At 35.5% G+C, this 17,928-nt stretch overlaps 1 protein-coding gene across 1 annotated transcript in view; it reads left to right on the forward strand.

The window, feature by feature from the left end:
• Positions 1-13,060, forward strand: part of LOC139117955 (splicing factor 3B subunit 3-like) — a 35,974-nt gene extending 22,914 nt beyond the window's left edge. The window contains 9 exon segments of the mRNA XM_070681207.1: positions 1,967-2,172; positions 3,989-4,142; positions 5,113-5,238; positions 6,102-6,112; positions 6,114-6,312; positions 8,688-8,930; positions 9,417-9,521; positions 10,413-10,508; positions 11,245-13,060. Of these exon segments, the coding sequence (XP_070537308.1) occupies positions 1,967-2,172; positions 3,989-4,142; positions 5,113-5,238; positions 6,102-6,112; positions 6,114-6,312; positions 8,688-8,930; positions 9,417-9,521; positions 10,413-10,508; positions 11,245-11,289 (1,185 nt within the window). The 3' untranslated portion in view covers positions 11,290-13,060.
• The last annotated feature ends 4,868 nt before the right edge of the window (positions 13,061-17,928 follow it).

The raw sequence follows: 17,928 nt of genomic DNA on the forward strand, positions 1-17,928 counted from the left end.
TGTATGGTATGATGGGACAGCTATGACGCCACATATTGTACGTCATTAATTATGCACAATCTAATTCTGGGCAAGCAAATAGAGGTAGAGATCTGATTTTTTGGCATATAGGGATTAATTAGCAATATAATTTTTTTTTCAAAATGTCATGTGACCTCGATGACCTTTGACCTTGATTATACATATATATGCATATTTCAGTAACCACAAGTTCTATACCCTCCAATTTTGATAGGATATTAGACCTTTAGATGTCACATCTTGTACCTCATTTATAATGCGCATATGTATTTCTTGGCTGGCCAATACAGCTAGAGGTCTGATCTTTTTCCCGATTTAGAACCATAACTTAGACATGCCTCATGTGTTTCAAATTGGGAACAACGACATAGACCTATGTGCCCATAGATCTCAACATATACACTCAGTGATACTTCTTAATGACCACATTTTCCTGCCCCATCAAGACTAATACTCCTATTACAAGTGGGGACTATGTCATTATCACAGTATTCGATATATCTAATTCTGTATTTTTCCATTTTATATTCTGAATAATTACATTAAACATATTTCACTGTCTCCAGTACATTACATTAAGTATTTTCACTTCATGCACTTTATCCCTTTCACACATGTTCAATATCTGACCAGAGAACAAACACTAAATAGTCCAGGATGGGAGCTACAGTGTCATTGACGCTATTTTTTAGATGATTTACTAATTTTTTTCATTGTCGATTCAAATATACGAATGCAAGGAAGCAAAGCAGCTGGTTGATTGAGAGCTGAAGGCCCCCAAACCTCAAAATAGTTCTGTCTAAGCTCATGTTGTACTTAATTTGAATTTGATTGAATGATATTCCGTATTGGAACGGTTAACTTTACTTATGAATTTCAAAATTTACGAAAAGTTTCAATACCCAATTCGTAAATTTACTAAAAAATTACAGAAGCCAGAGGAAACACAGTAGAGATATGCATTTAGCAAAGTTGGCTAAGTTTACATTGCAAGTAGCAAGTCTGTGCTATTTGTGGTGCCATGCAGCTTCGTATGTTACCTATTGTCCAACGTTTTTGGTTTCTCATTTTGGTTTACTTTCTTGATACACTGGGTTTTTTAGCTCATATTTGGTTTTATATATAAATACCAAAAAGAGCTTATATGATGAGTCTAAGTGTCTGTATATTTGTGGGTATGTGCGGATGTATGTCCGTCACACACAAAGGCTCCCATACCGCCAAAGCTACCGTCTCAGTATTTGGTGTACAGGTAGATGTAGGGGTTGAGATGTGAATTTGTTCAAATGAACACATCAGTGTCAAAAATGTGCAAATGAGGTAAGAAAAAGCAAAATTCTGAAACAGGCTTGAAACAGGCGTACTCCACTGACTTGAGTCATTTCCTGTCATTGTTTATGAACTGTTACATATTAACAGACCTGCTCAAACCATAGACAGTAGAGGGGAGGAAGACCGTCAGTAGAGGGGAGGAAGACCATCTATGGTCAAACTAAGGGGGCTAGCTGCCTTTCTGCTATGCATGTTGCTAAAGTTGACCTCCAGTACCTAAAGTTTCAGACCTTAATTACTTTTGTCATTCTTGTTTTTCTGGTTTAAATATTTCTTGTTGTTTTTCTGGTTGTACTGTGCAGAAATCATTGTCATAACATCAACGTAGAATTTTCCTGCGCTGAACAGATAGAAACAACATTTATTGTTGATCTTTGGTACCCATACTGGTATGTACCAATTCTGATCAAATTTGAGCGACACCGTATAATTGCGGTATTTTTTTCTACTCTTCTTGACATAAGTTGGTTGTATTTAATACATTGACCTTATTGTCTCCACTGTTGGGTTATTGTCCATCCTACTTGGTATGAGACAGGTGAAAATGTCTTATTTCACTGTTCAGTCACAGCGTACATGCCCAGAGTTGCTCATTGACCTTTGACCTCTACAGGAAATGGTAGAAGCAGCAGGGGAGGAGGAACAGGAGCTGGCAGCAGAAATGGCAGCAGCTTTCATGAATGAAAACTTGCCAGAAGATGTCTTTGGATCTCCCAAGGCAGGAACCGGAATGTGGGCGTCAGTAATACGAGTATTAAACCCAATATCAGGCAAATCAGTACAAGTTGAACACCTGGAACAGAATGAAGCAGCCTTCAGGTATTGTCTCTGTAATTAAAGTTCATGAAAATGTGTTTGTAAGGTGTTGGGCAATACCTCTATCTTGCTAAACAACCATAAAAAAGTAATCGTTCAACATCCATAAAAAAGTAGCATTTCTCTGATTTATTGATATTATCTTTAAGATGTATTATACCAATACTTTCTCAGGATATACTATTTTCTGGATCACATACTTCCCAGACTGAAAGATCTGTTGCTTGAGGGCGCTGTCTATGCTCTCCCTCTTATGACTGGATGTGGTCTGTAACATTCCTACCCAGCAACACAATCTTTTTGCAATCAATCAGATTTTGTCGAGAAATTTATTGGCAGTTTTGAGGTCTATGTCACTTCCATGCAGCCAACAAAGTACATGATCAAGCATTAGCATATGACTCCATTTAGTATTTCCTGTAATGTCAACAACAGGCAGACAGTACATTGTGATTTCCCCACGGTATTCTATCTACGTTGAGGCAACTCTGCCAAGGCACAATTCTAATTTTACACCTATGAAAATGGGGAGATTGACCTCACATGTCACTGAGACTGAGAAATTCAAAGTGTTTGGAAAGCCCATGGAAGCTTCTGTACTGGAGAAGACATTCTCCTTTTTAGTCGTTTTCATTCTTCGGGCATGAGCAAATCCAATCAGGCTAGTGTAAAGTAGGCAAGTAGGAAAATCAATCGGCATCAAAAGAAATAGAGAACTTCATTGCCTGAAACAAAGTGAACATAGAAATGTTTTCTGAACATAACTAAATTCTTTACCCAGCTACAAAATCAAAGTATGCATGCAATTCTGGGATGACGAAAACGTAGTTCAGAGAAATTACAGCCAAATTCCTGAAAAAAGGAGAAAGTTTTGAATGGAAGTGTCATCCATCTAGGTTCTACATAAAAATTAAATTGATTTGGCTCTAGTATTAATGCCTTGTTAGTCTTTGCAGCATGCAAAAACAACAGACTTTTCAAAGATCAAAATAAAACAATATTGCTCTAAAATTCGGTATAGTCACCGGTGAAATGCTTTGAATGAAATACTCATTTTGGACCACGCTGTGAGTGATAAAATGGCTCATGTCAAAAGAGAAAATGAACGTCCATTGCTGTGGACACATCACGATTTGACGTCGAGTGAGGTAGCAGGACTGGTATGGCAGCTATGGCAGATATGGCAGCTAAAAGTACTCTTCTGTCAGGGAACAGGGGCCGTAGATCACAAATACTGCAAAAAGGTTTGGTTTTACTTGCAGTTGCATCACTTGATCTTCCATTCTACATTATTTTGTCATCCTTTATGGCTTTCCTTGATGAAAAAGCAATGTTATTAACAGTACTGACTTTGTACCCTTTCCTGATATTCGCGCACCCCTTACAACAAATAGTCTTCTCATCATAGCCTGCCATGCTTTCCATATCATGTGTACATATGTTGTTCAATGTCAAGTCAGATTCAATTTTCTGTGGTCTCATCCAAGGAGCTCACAGTTTAGTTTAGGGCATTTCTGCTAGATCTCAATAACAAGGATATTTAATGTGATTTGTCAAAACAGCTGTGTATGTTGAACCTTTCAGAAATGTCAAAGGTCAATGTGAATACACAAGTGTCTCATAATTCCTTTAATTTAGTTTCCTGAAATATTTAATGACATCCGTGGGATTTCATTAACACATGGTGTTGCTCTTTCAACAAATTGAAGGATGTTGTTGTTTTGCATTTCAACAAAGATAAACATTTGATGAAACAGTGTGTACAAATATTTTATAAGAAGTGTAGGGCAGTGTATCACATGTTGTATTTTGATTACAGCGTGGCCATTTGCAAGTTTGCAAATCGAGGTGATGATACATTCATCCTGGTTGGTGTTGCCAAGGATATGACATTGAGTCCAAGACACTGTTCAGAAGGTTACATTTATACTTACCAGCTCAAAGATGATGACTCCTTAGAGCTTTTACACAAGGTTTGTCCATATATTCAAATGTATAATGACACTGTAGTGTAACCCAGTCTCTGTACTTTGATCTAGTCATGGCAATGTCATATATCTTCACCCAGTCTTGATCCCATCCACTCCTCAATAATTTTCTCAACCAATGATATTAAGGACAATGTTTTGCATACACATTGTTAGGTTTCCCAAGAAATTCCTTACAATGCAACTTCAAAAGTCTAAATTTAAGGCAGATTACTGTAATGATACTTATACTCAATCAGGGAAAAACCTCCCAAGATTTGATTGGAGTTCATCTTCAGAAACTAAGGAATTATTGATACATACCCAGTGTGCAGAAACAATGCAAGCTCTGAAGTTGGCCCACAGTTATCATGACTGCAGTGTGAATCTGTGGTGACAGTGTAAAAAATGTTCAAAAACATGTTTCAAATTTAATGAAAATCAAAAATGAGAGTTTGCTAAAGACATTTGAAATAATTCCAACAATTGATATACTTAGTAATTCATGTGAACTTTAATCAGACTTTACATAACATAGTATTCAAACAATAAAGACAATATTACTTCAGTAACAGCATCATTACCTTTTTCAAGTTGGCTATCAAAAATTAACAGCCTTATTAATCTTCTTTCGGTAAATGAAGATTATTTTAATAGGCATTTTTGACTATTTTTAGCTGCAGATAATGATTTATTATTCTTCGATAGTAAAACAACATGCCCAGCATACCTGTCCAAAGGAGGGGGTGACCAGATCATCAAATAATTACTATTATCACAGGTGACATTGCTTGTCAATACTGTGACCTTTCAGTGACAAAAACAGTCCTAGACTTGCAAGTATCATCTGCCAGTAAATTAGCCATGTTTGAAACTTTATGCTATGCTCACAAGGAAAAAATAAAATATAATAAGAAAATAGGGATATAATGTAAACACTCCATAGTTCATGGGTTCTTTCCATCTTGTTATGCAGACTGCAGTTGATGAAGTCCCCTCAGCTATTTGTCCATTCCAAGGTCGTGTTTTGATAGGCGTTGGAAAATTACTGCGACTGTATGACATGGGAAAGAAAAAACTACTCAGAAAATGTGAAAATAAAGTAAGTAGTTCACAATCAATGGTTATTCTTGAATTTCTAGTGCTTGTTAGCATCCCAAGGCATCACTGACATTCTGTCCTTGCTGTATAATCTGCATAAGGGTATCCCTTGGCATTAGTGGTATTTCTACAAATTTTCATAAATTTGCATATTGATGTCTCGAGGCATGCTGGGAATCACCTTACAAAGTAATTTGCATGTAGTTATCATGAGGCAATCATCAAATGATGTTGTATTACATGCTACATTCACTAAGTGCATCTTTTTTCAATGAAATTCTGCATTTTCAGAGTAAATTAAGCGTTGTTGATAAAACATCTATACCTTGAAGTTCAGGACTCTGTTATCTAGGTCATAGCAGGTCTAAGAGTTTGATTTCATACAGTTTGCAGAATTAGATCACCGGTCTAACATTGACTGTAAAAGATGTGTATTTTAACATATAAATAAAGAATTCTTGGTACATAATTAACTGGAAATTCAAGATTTGCTTTTATAATGTTCAATATTTTTTTGTACTTAATTGAAAAGAATCAATTTTCCAGAAACTGTTTGATCCAGGTTTCATTTCAAAGTCAACTATTTATTCAGAAAACTGAAGAATCTATTTGTAAATTTGTAACCACACTTGATTTTAAATGCAAAGTATCTCGCTTATCAGCAATAATTGAAATAGACAAGGCAAAAGTTTTGTAGCAAGCTTACTTTGAAAAAATGTCTGCACATCTACAAGTTGACTCACATGAATATGTCAAAAATGACATTTTTGTGACCATATTGTACTGCAGAATAATAGCCTTCTTCTGTCAGTGTTTTGATTTGTCACAGATCATGCAGTCACTTATCTGTGATTATTTTTACAGCACATCCCAACTCATTGTGAATATCAATGTGATGGGCAGTCGCATCGTTGTCAGTGACGTACAAGAGAGTTTCCACTTCTTGAGATATAAACACCAGGAAAATCAAATGATTATATTTGCCGATGACACCAACCCTAGATTCATCACAGCATCCTGTACATTAGACTACGATACAGTCGCTGCCGCTGACAAGTTTGGTAATATTACAGTGGTAAGCACATAGTGTGTACAATCTTGTTGGCTTGCTGGCTGCATTTACTTCATGCCCCTCAGCAATGCTTTCCAGTGTTTTCTGTTGAATTTCACATCTACAGTTGATGCAAGGGTATATGCTGTGAGGTATCAATCAGTGTGTAGCGTTTACCTCCGCAGCATCTAATTGAACTCCTCATCAGAATTGCAATCCCACAGAGATATGACCTGACCTTCAGCTTGCTAATGGAAAGTAAATTGACTGATAGTGAAGGACAAGAATCATATTACATTTGTACTTGCCATGAACTTGTACATGATGTGTCATGGTGCTCTTGAGAATAATGTGATTGTAGATTCCATTTCGAAACAAAGTGACAGTTGATGAATTTAAAATGAAGGCTACATGAGTCTACATTCTCAAATACAACATTATGGTGATTTTAATTCAAAGTTTATTTATGAGTATTAAATGTGCAAATAATATCCTAAGGCCAAAAAAAAGGAAATGTTTCTGGTCAGGTCTCCCTTTAAAAAATGGTGCGGCGACGCGCATTTCATTTTTTAGCTACTATAGACCATAGTCTATAGAAGCTATTGGGATGGGTATCCGTCCGGCGTCCGTCGTCAGTCTGTATGTATGTATGTATGTATGTATGTATGTATGTATGTATGTATGTATGTCCGTTTGTGAGGCGTCCGTCCACTCAAATATCTTGAGAACCGCAGTACTTACTGATTTGATATTTGTTGTGTAGATGAAAAATATGATTTTGAGAAACTATTTTTTTTTAATTTTTTGATATTGTTGAAAATAGGCAAATAATGCCAAAAAGGTGTTTTTGGTAAAAATCTTCTTCTTCGTAACCGCTGGTCAGACAGCTTTGTTATTTGGTATACAGGTCCCTAGGGGTAACCCAACTTAGATTTGTTCAAATTGTGATGAAATATGCAAATGTGTATTTTTAAGGAATTTTTTTGTCATTTTTGGTCAAAATTTGACTTACATTGTATGTAATTCTTGTACTGTATAAACCCTATCAATTCACCCAGAAAAAAATAATTAATATGATTTAAATAATTGAATTAATTAGGAAATCATCAAAGACAAAATAATTTTAGTGTAGAATTATCAGAAAGTTCAACTTTTTACCTGGATTTATCTTTAAATAATGATCCATTGTCAAATGTTAGCGACGAAAAACTCCTAGGAGTAATTCTGAATTGCAATCTTTCATGGAGCGCTCATGTGAATTCCTTGCGTGGTAAACTATCTAGTCAATTGGCTTTGTTACGACAAATACGACATCTCTTGCCCTTACGGGCACGGAAATTGTTCTATACATGTTATATTGAATCAACCTTCGACTACTGTTCGGTTGTTTGGGGAAATTGTGATCATCCTACTGTAACAAACTTTTTCAGTTGCAAAAACAGGCTATTTCGTTTAGTTTGTGGGGCTAAATGGGATCAACCAACTGGTCCATTGTTTAAAACTTTGGGCCTACTTCCACTTGGTAGTCGCTTGATTTATCAAAAAGGGGTCCAGATGTTCCAAATTGTCAATGGCTTGTGTCCAAATTATTTGAGTAATCTTTTCCAGCCTGCTAACGTTCATTCATCCAGGTCTCTGCGCTCAACTTCAACAAACAATTTGTACTTGCCAAAAATTAGAACGGAAATAATGAGAAAAGCCTTTCATATTCTGGCGCTGTCCTTTGGAATGAACTCCCCTCATCTTTGAAAAACAGCCCAAATCTGAGATCTTTCAAGTTGCAATTGTATAAATTTCTCATGGATCGGGTGTGATATGTTCTTGTCTTTTGTTGTAGTGTTAGTTGTCTTATTGTCCTAATTGCTGTTTTTTCTTGACCTGATGTTTTTCTGGTTTGTTGCTTGTATTTGTATTTTTTTTCTCTGTCATTCTGTAAATTTTTAATGTAGACCTTGTGGAAGATCGGCCTTATTTGCCGAACATGTTATCGACAGTAAATAAAGTTCAATAAATAAATAAATAAACAATAGAATTTCCTAATTTACTCATCAGAAAGCCATCTATTTGCTGACATGTAACAAATCACCAGCACTACTTTCTGTTTTGTAGTCTTTATAGACAATGTAAAAACTTGTAGATGAAAATATTTGAAAATAGCTTTGTAAGAAAGTTGTGTCTGTTCCAAGTTGATATAATGAAATGATAGAACGCATTACTTCTCTGATATTACAGCATCTTTGATTTCATCATTGATTTTGTTACATCATTGATAACGTGACATTACTTTGTCCTCATTTTTCATTGATTACATTGATTGCATTGCATAATTCATCAAATGACTCACATTATCATTGATCACATGACTTAATTTACCGGGTTTCACCATTGATTTATTTCAGGTACGAATGCCGCCCAACACAAATGATGATGTAGATGAAGATCCAACTGGTAACAAAGCATTGTGGGATAGAGGATTGTTGAATGGTGCATCACAGAAGGCAGATATTATTGCCAACTTTCATATCGGTGAGACGGTGTGTTCATTGCAGAAGGCAACGTTGATTCCTGGAGGCTCAGAGTCATTGGTTTACACAACCCTGTCTGGAAGTGTAGGAATGCTTGTACCGTTTACATCACATGAGGTGAGTGTTGTCAGGAAGTGTAGGAATGCTTGTACCGTTTACATCACATGAGGTGAGTGTTGTCAGCAGAGAAAATAACCAAGCTTTGCAAATCATACACTATCTTGAGTTTTGTCATGAAACGTACACCAGAGAATGACATTTAGTAAGGCCAGTTAGAAATAAAAAGCAAGCCTTTAAATTTAATGAGTAATTTTAATAAAATAATGCCAATATTATGATTTGAGAAACTTAAGTGTTGTCAAAATTATTCCCTACCATTCATCCACAAGATTTTCCAGATGTTACTTTCATTTTCCAGAACCTTTCCCAGCATAGATGAGTCAAAATGATCAAATGTGCAAATGAAAATGAAGGTGTGATATTCTGAACTTAAAGACATGTCATAGCATCTCTTGAAGACATTGTTATTTAGGGTTGTGTGTATTTACCTCTATCTTTTGTAGTGCAAAATACTAAAACCAGGGTTTTCTTATGAACTTGTAGGACCATGACTTTTTCCAACACTTGGAGATGCACATTAGATCAGAGTTTCCACCTCTATGTGGCAGAGACCATCTCTCATACAGATCATATTTCTTTCCATTGAAGGTAAGTAATAACAAATATATCAAGATTTGTAATCTGTAAATGATTGGCAAATAGATAATTTGTTCATTCAGATGATAGTTATTTATTTATTTATTTATTTATTTATTTATTTATTTATTTATTTATTTATTTATTTATTGGCAAAGCCTACAGGATCTAGTCCCATTTACAGGTTCCAAAAATAAACTCTGAATACAAAAACTACATTTACAGACAAATACAGTCACAGAACAAATACAGTCATAGAACTAGTCACATACCATAGAAAAAGGGAGGTATATTTAAAGTAAATCTAAAGAAAAACACAAGAAAATAAAATGAAGTAGGTAAACTACCAAAAATGGAATGTCTAATGTCAGTTTTAAACTGAGCATGATTACTGAAAAAAAAAATACTTGGATGGGAAAGTGACAATTCGTTAAAACTACTCATGCACCTGTTGATAGGTGAGTATTACAATTTCAAAATGCAAACAGGAATTTTGCTTACCCTGTCTGTTGATTTAAAAACCACCATGATAGAGAACATCTTGGGTAATTCTTTAAAAATCAGTGCAGCCATCAGTGAGTGTTGTAAGTTCTATTGTATTTTTAGACATCATTAAACATTTCAGGCCTGAACCTTTATGTATCAGGGTAGCTTTGGTAAGTTACCAGAAAGTCAGGCCTGAACCTTTATGTATCAGGGTAGCTTTGGTAAGTTACCAGAAAGTCAGGCCTGAACCTTTATGTATCAGGGTAGCTTTGGTAAGTTACCAGAATGTCAGGCCTGAACCTTTATGTATAAGGGTAGCTTTGGTAAGTTACCAGAAAGTCAGGCCTGAAAGGATTAATTTTACTAAGTGTATGTATGTACTGCAGTCGTTAACCAAGCCAACATTAATATTTACAGAATGTAATTGATGGTGACCTATGTGAACAGTTCAATTCAATGGATCCAGCCAGGCAGCGAAGTGTAGCTGAGGAATTAGATAGAAATCCTAGTGAGGTGAGAAAGCTTCCAAGTTGTAATATTTCATTATTCTATGACATCTCCCAAATAATCCCAGTGAGATTTTTAAATTATCTCATTCATTGTACCGTATAGTCATTACATCTAAATTTGTCACACATATAAACTTTCTACATTACCTTCCACATGGTCAGTTCCTTTTCGTGGAAACTGGATATTTATTACAGAAGAAAATTGTTGAATGTTTGGATTATGGTCTCTATCAGACTGTGGATTCATTTTGTATAGGTTTCCTTCATTGAGTGTCCAACATTAGTTGTCAGTTTGTCAGATTTCCATAAACACAGCTCATCTGTGCTGTCTCTATGTTTGCATGGGTTCCTCAGTAAACATCAGAAGTGCAAATTTATTGGCGTAGACAGAATGTTTTGCCAATGTGAGGTTTTGTAACTCCCTAGCATGTGTTAGGTTGTGTGGCTCCCTAGCATGTGTGAGGTTGTGTGGCTCTGTAGCATGTGTTACGTTGTGTGACTCCCTAGCATGTGTGAGGTGTGACTCCCTAGCATGTGTGAGGTTGTGTGGCTCCCTAGCATGTGTTAGGTTGTATGGCTCTCTGGCATGGGGCATTTTCATGAACAATTTAATTTGTACTTAATAATGTTGGTCGATTATTTGTGTAGATAATAACTCTTATCCATGTCATAGAGTGTAAATAACAATTACTGATATAATCAGCTTGCTCCTGAAAATATTGGTCTGCTGTTTTTTGTAGGTTTCTAAGAAGTTAGAAGATATCAGAACACGCTATGCATTTTAAACAGTGGTGTACAACATGAAGAAAAACCGACTTTGATATCCGCCAAAGTGTTAGGTTTCAAATTCCATGACTGTGGTCTCTTGAAAATTCCAAAGGGAACAGTTGCAAGGAAGAATTCTATATCTTGTGCTTTTTATGGATGCAACAATGCTGTACCAAAGCGATCACATAAAAATGGGAAGAAACTCAACCTTGACCAGCATGCATTGCTGTAAATGAATGGTGACCAGAATGCAATGCTATAAATTAACAGTGACCAGAATGCATTGCTGTGCATGAATAGTGACCAGTGTGCATTGCTGTAAATGAACAGTGACCAGAATGCATTGCTGTGCATGAATAGTGACCAGTGTGCATTGCTGTAAATGAATAGTGACCAGAATGCATTGCTATCATGAACAATGACCAGAATGCTGTGCCTACACTTATGACGGGAATCATGCCTTTAATGAAAACTTTCAAAGTGAGAATGTGGATAACAGTTTCTGTGCTCAACACATGTAACCTGGACAATGAAACTTGGACTATGTAACCTGGAGTATGTAATGTGGACAATGTACATATCAAGGACTCTCAACCTGTGGTGATGTAGCCAATATGTGTTGGTACATATGGCTAGTCAGCTCTTACATGAATGTAGAAGTGTGCATAGCACATACAAATGTGAATCTACGTTTTCTGTTGGTTTAACACAGTTTGACTGCAGCAATCATTTTCATTGAGTCTTTAGTAGTAGTGTCAATTAGGCTCGCACAATCTCTAAACAGAATATAGCAGGTTATTATTGTATAATATGTCACAAAAACATCCGTTTCTTAGCTTTCCATATTCATTTGCGAAATTTCCTGAGTAAAGAATTATCCAGCTTTCAGAACCTTTTTTGATTTTAATATTCACAGTGCTTATAGAATGTTGATTTGGGCAATACTGCTGTAGATGGACAGAGAAAGAAGTGTGTATGAGTGTTGTAAAGAATGCAGTTTTTTGCTTTCTGTGTCATCGAAGGCCATACAGGCAACTGTGTCTACCTATCATTTTCTGAAAACAAAAATTGTAAATACCTCTACCATGTGTTTGTTTATCAGTAAATTGAAGGAAGTATTTTAGGAGATGTTGTACAACTTAAAACTTGGAAACAATTTTCTATGTGAGAAAATAGTGGTCAAAATACTGTAGAATGGTATTCTTTATAAAATACTATTTTTTGAAAAATTTTTGAGAAGAATATTGACGTACGAGTCGTGAATACCACTAAATGGCCAAAGTAATTAAATTCTTTGTTTTGCGTCCACTCTAAATGGGAAAAGGTACGCGTCAAAGCGGCTGAAAAACACACACAAGAAAATTAACACAATGTAATTTGATTGCAGCAAATAAAATTGTAACAAATTTTAGTTCAGAAAAGCTAAGCGGTTATGTCCTAAAATTTCCTATTCAAATACACTGTGTGTGTTTTCCATGAAAACCTTATAAACCTAAGCGGGTGGGGACGCAAAACAAAGAATTTAATTACTTTGGCCTAACTACCACTAAATGTCTTTTGTAGTTCTTTTGATTTTGTCTTGGTTTGTTTTGTTCTGCCCCTTCAGCTCAGAACACTTCTCCATGTCACTGCCAGATTTTCAATATAATCTCAACGTGAACGTAAAAGTACCAATTATTTAAATGTTCTTACTCCAACCATGATTAGAATGTATGGATGTACAGTTAGATGTTTTGTTCACTTCTATGATGTGATGGCTCAATAAAAGAACTTTTCTACCTTTCAGAAGTTGCAGTCCTTTAATAAGCTTACATAACATGCCTGTAGTGTCTAATAGTTCTGTTTATCATGCAGACTGAGAATCAGTCAGCATTTGGTTTTGTATTGTCCAGTTTCCATATTTAGAATGGCAAAAGAGGCTGTAAGGGGCAGTAAGGGCAAAAAAAAAAGATTTGTTTCTGTTCATCGCGTGCATCATTTCAAAGTGTGCACGTCAACTCTTTCTTAGGGGAGGTTTTCATTTGCCCCTATGGAAAAAAGTGAAAAATGTTTCAAATTCCACCAAAATAAAAAATAAATTGAAAAAAAAAATTCGCGTTGCCGCATCATTTTTGCCACATGTAATTGACCAGAAACAAACCTATTATTTTTTTTGGCCTAAGCTATCCAGTGTCCTTTGTCAGTCTGTATATGTGTATGTATGTCTGTATGTATGTCAATCTATCTGTCAACTAAGTTTTGCTCGGACATGGTGGCACATTATATCGCCTTGAAATTTGATATTTGGTGTTTAATGTATTTTGGGTGAAGGACGGAATTTGTAGGATGTTAATGTCATGGCTCCAAAATATGTAAATTAGCTCATTAAAAGCATCTTTGTAATTTTGCAAAAGCAGTGTACAAGCTTGAAGACAGTTTTTTCCAACCAAGTTGATCACATGACCTACATTTAAATGAGCACAATTCATTTAAATCCTGGCAAACATCTTATAAGTACTTGCTTTAGGGATGGACCATTAGACCTTGGGAGGGGGGGGTGGTCACAATGAAATTGTGAAAATTTTTTTTTACTATTGTAAATTTCTGAAATTTTTTTTTCCAATTGAGATTAGCTGTGCAATTTTTTTTTTCAGAGTAAATTTTCAGATTTATAATTTTTTTTTAGTTCGTCGCTGTCTGAAGATAAAGAGGGCAAAGATGTGGTGCCAAGCACCACAAGCGGCCACGCAAGCAGTCACGGGGGGGGGGGGGGGGGGGGGGGGGGGGGGGGGGGGGGGGGGGGGAGGTCAGGAGAGGGGTGTCCCCCTGCTGCTGTTGGAGCTTTTGAAAAATAGAGATTAAAATGGTGTTATAGAGATTAAAATGGTGTTATTTGGTGGCACTTTGGGAGTATTTTTGTGGGGGAGGTCAGGAGGGGTGTCCCCCTCCCGCCGTTGGAGCTTTTGAAAAATAAGATTAAAATGGTGTTATTTGGTGGCACTTGGGAGTATTTTTGCGGGGGTGGTCAGGAGGGGGTGTCCCCCTCCTGCCGTTGGAGCTTTTGAAAAATAGAGATTAAAATGGTGGCACTTGGGGAGTATTTTTGTGCGGGGGTGGTCAGGGGGTGTCCCCCTCCTGCCGTTGGAGCTTTTGAAAAATAGAGATTAAAATGGTGTTATTTGGTGGGACTTGGGAGTATTTTTGCGGGGGGGGTGGTCAGGAGGGCGTGTCCCCCTCCTACCGTTGGAGCTTTTGAAAAATAGAGATAAAAATGGTGTTATTTGGTGGCACTTTGGGAGCATTTTTTCGGATTACACATCTTCCTCTGAAACATGGTCTTCTTGCTCCTCAGTAGCTTCCTATAGTTTTGAAAATTGACTATTTTGGTTTCCTGGCTTCCCTTTCTACTGCGTTGTGAAATGCCTACATTCACCCCACCAAACATAATGCGTATCTCATGATTTACAATTGATTTTGACAAGCTGAGAAGCTAAAATAAGCTAAATAATAAAGTTAAATTTGCATATTTGTGTTTTTGGAGCAATTGTTGCCCTTTTTTGATCTATTTCTCTGCAGCAGCATGTCCAAATTGATTGGATGTGTATAGATGTGTTTAAATTTCAATATTTGTCTTTTTAGGGCAATTTATGCCATTCATGGTCAAAAAATCTGTATTCTCTGAAAGGGCTTGTCCATTTTCTTTGAAATTTGCTACACAAAAACGATTATTCATGCAGATTTATTCAGTATTTGCTATCGAGAAACTTTCAAAGTTCAAGCCTTTTGTGTGTTTTTGTGTTGGGATTTGTTGGATAGATGGCATTATACGTAGCGTATTGCTGAATGTTAAAACATGTGTTGCTGTTGTTTTTTGAGGCTGTTTTTTGAGAAAAAAGAATTGAAAATGCCTTTTTAAAAGCAAAATAATACATAATGACTTGATATGTTGTTTTATCATTGACGTGTTTCTACTTGTTCACCCATTCTTGCATTCATCATTGCAATAAAATGCCGTAAAAAAATGAAACTGATGTGGCCTACATCTGTTTACCTTGATCTTAAAACGCAAATACAACTTTCTGTCTTGACAACCATACCATAGTTTCAATGTTTTACCTAGTGTACCTGCTTGGTTTGTACGCAGGAAACAAGTAGAAAACAGGCTCTATAATTTCATAATTTTCACGTGATCAGAATACAAAAGTCCTGAAAAGATAAGATAATCACAACTTCCAGTATAAGGGATACAGTCACTCTAAATGTATAAATTAAAATTAAAAATGTGCCTGGAGGATGTACTAAAAAATACAGAAAGTTGCTTTCTGTCAGTAAAATCTAAAAAAATTCAAAATTTTAAAGACTTTTGCAGATTTTTTTTTTACGCCTTTGTCTTCTTATTTATTTTTTTTTTATTTTGCAAACTAGTCTGAAGATTTTTTTTTCCTAACTTTCTGCTCTGAAAATTTTTTTTTTCTGTTTTTGACCACCCCCCCTCCCAAGATCTAATGGTTCGTCCCTTAGAGCTTTAAATTTTTTGGAAAGCTTCCTATTTTGATGCAGATTGTGTTGAAATAAAGTTGATCACATGACATATGCAAATTGGCAAAAATTATAACCCAAAAACCTATAGAAATTCCAAATTAAAAAAAAATATCTCTCTGACTTTAACATATGCTCAATGGTTTCCCAAAAGCAGTACCCACAATTTTGTTAGCTCCGCTGTCAGCGACGCGGAGCTTATCAAATAGGTTGATTATCCGTCGTCGTCCGTCGTCGTCCGGCGTCCGGCGTCCGTCGTCCGTCGTCGTCCGTCACAATTGCCTTCTCCTCTGAAACCACAAGTCCAATTGCTTTGAAATTTTATATGCAGTTCACTTGGGGTGACCTCACTTGAGTTTATTCAAATCATGGTGAAATTTGCATATTTGTATTTTGGGGCATTTTTTGGTGTTTTTGGTTAAAAAAATCATCTTCTCTGAAACCGCTCGTCCGATTGCTTTGAAATTTGATATGCAGTTTGCTTAGGGTGACTTAAATCAGATTTGTTAAAATGGTGATGAAATTTGCATATTTGTATTTTTAAGGCAATTTTTGTCATTTTTGGTAAAAAATCTTTAAAAATCTTCTTCTTCAAAACTACTGGTCAGATAGCTTTTATATTTGGTACATATGTCCCTAGGGATGATCTATTTCAGATTTGTTCAAATTGTGCAGAAATATGCAAATTTGCATTTTTAAGGCAATTTTTGCCATTTTTGGTCAAAAAATGTATTTCTCAAAAAGTGCTGGTCTGACAGTTTTGAAATTTGGTATACAGTTTCTATAGATGAACTAAGTAATATATATGAATTTCTGATGAAATCTGTAATTTTGTATTTTTGGGGCAATTTTTGCCATTTTTGGTCAAAAATGTGTATTTCCAAAACTACTCACCTGATAGCTTTGAAATTCGGTATACAGGTTCCTACAGATGAACTAAATGATATTTGTGGAAACAATGATGAAATCTGCAATTTTGTAATTTTGGGGCAATTTTTGCCATTTTTGGTCAAAAAATGTGTTCCTCAAAAAGTATTGGTCTGATAGCTTTGAAATTTGGTATACAGGTTTCTACAGATAAGCTTAGTAATATATATTGAATTTCTGATGAAATCTGTAATTTTGTATTTTTTGGGCAATTTTTGCCATTTTTGGTCAAAAAATGTGTATTTCCAAAACTACTTATCTGATAGCTTTGAAATTTGGTATGCAGGTTTCCATAGATGAACTAATGATATTTATTGAAATAATGATGACATCTGCAATTTTGAATTTTAGGGCAATTTTTCTCATTTTTGGTCAAAAAATGCGTTTCTCAAAAAGTACTGGTCTAACAGCTTTGAAATTTGGTATACAGGTTTCTATATATGAACTAAGTGTGATATTTTGAAATTATGATGAAATCTGCAATTTTTATTTTGGGGGGCAATTGTTGCCATTTTTGGTCAGAATATTTTATTCTCAAAATACTACTCATCATATAGCTTGGTTGACATGTTCTTAGGGATGATCGAATGTGATATATTCAAAGTATGATGAAATCTTCAATTTTGTATTTTTGCAGCTTATTTTAGCCACTTTTTTCTGGCCACTGCATTGAGTTATCAAAGATTTCCACCTTCTTCATCAACATGTGTCAAAAATAGTTATTCTGTACATAAACACAGCGGAGCTATATCGGCCGCTAGGTCACTTGTTCTAAGGTGCAATAACTGGATACACAAATGAGCGATAAAAATGTGATAAATTATCAAAATTACAAACCAAAACATACTGACCTGAGGACTTTGAATTCAACAGGTATATTCCTAATTTAGTGCAGTGTGTGCAAACCAAGGTGATAAGATTAATATGCAAATAAGCAGAATTGTCAGGACAAGTTCCATTTCTAAGAATTCCTTAGTTATTAGAAATGTTCTTAAAGGCATTATGATGCTTGTTTGTTCAAATCAAAATTGGTTTAATGATTGATACTCATATGAACAGATAAGTTTTTAAAATGGTCAAAAATTTAAAACTCATAAACAACTGGCCGTAGTAATTTGAAACCTTTTTGAACTGTTTCTGTTTTAATGCAAATTTAAGATTATTTAAATCATATTGATCAGATGAGTAATATGCAGATGAGCAAAATAATG

This window comes from Ptychodera flava, chromosome 18 (assembly GCF_041260155.1).
Source record: "Ptychodera flava strain L36383 chromosome 18, AS_Pfla_20210202, whole genome shotgun sequence".
NCBI lineage: Eukaryota > Metazoa > Hemichordata > Enteropneusta > Ptychoderidae > Ptychodera > Ptychodera flava.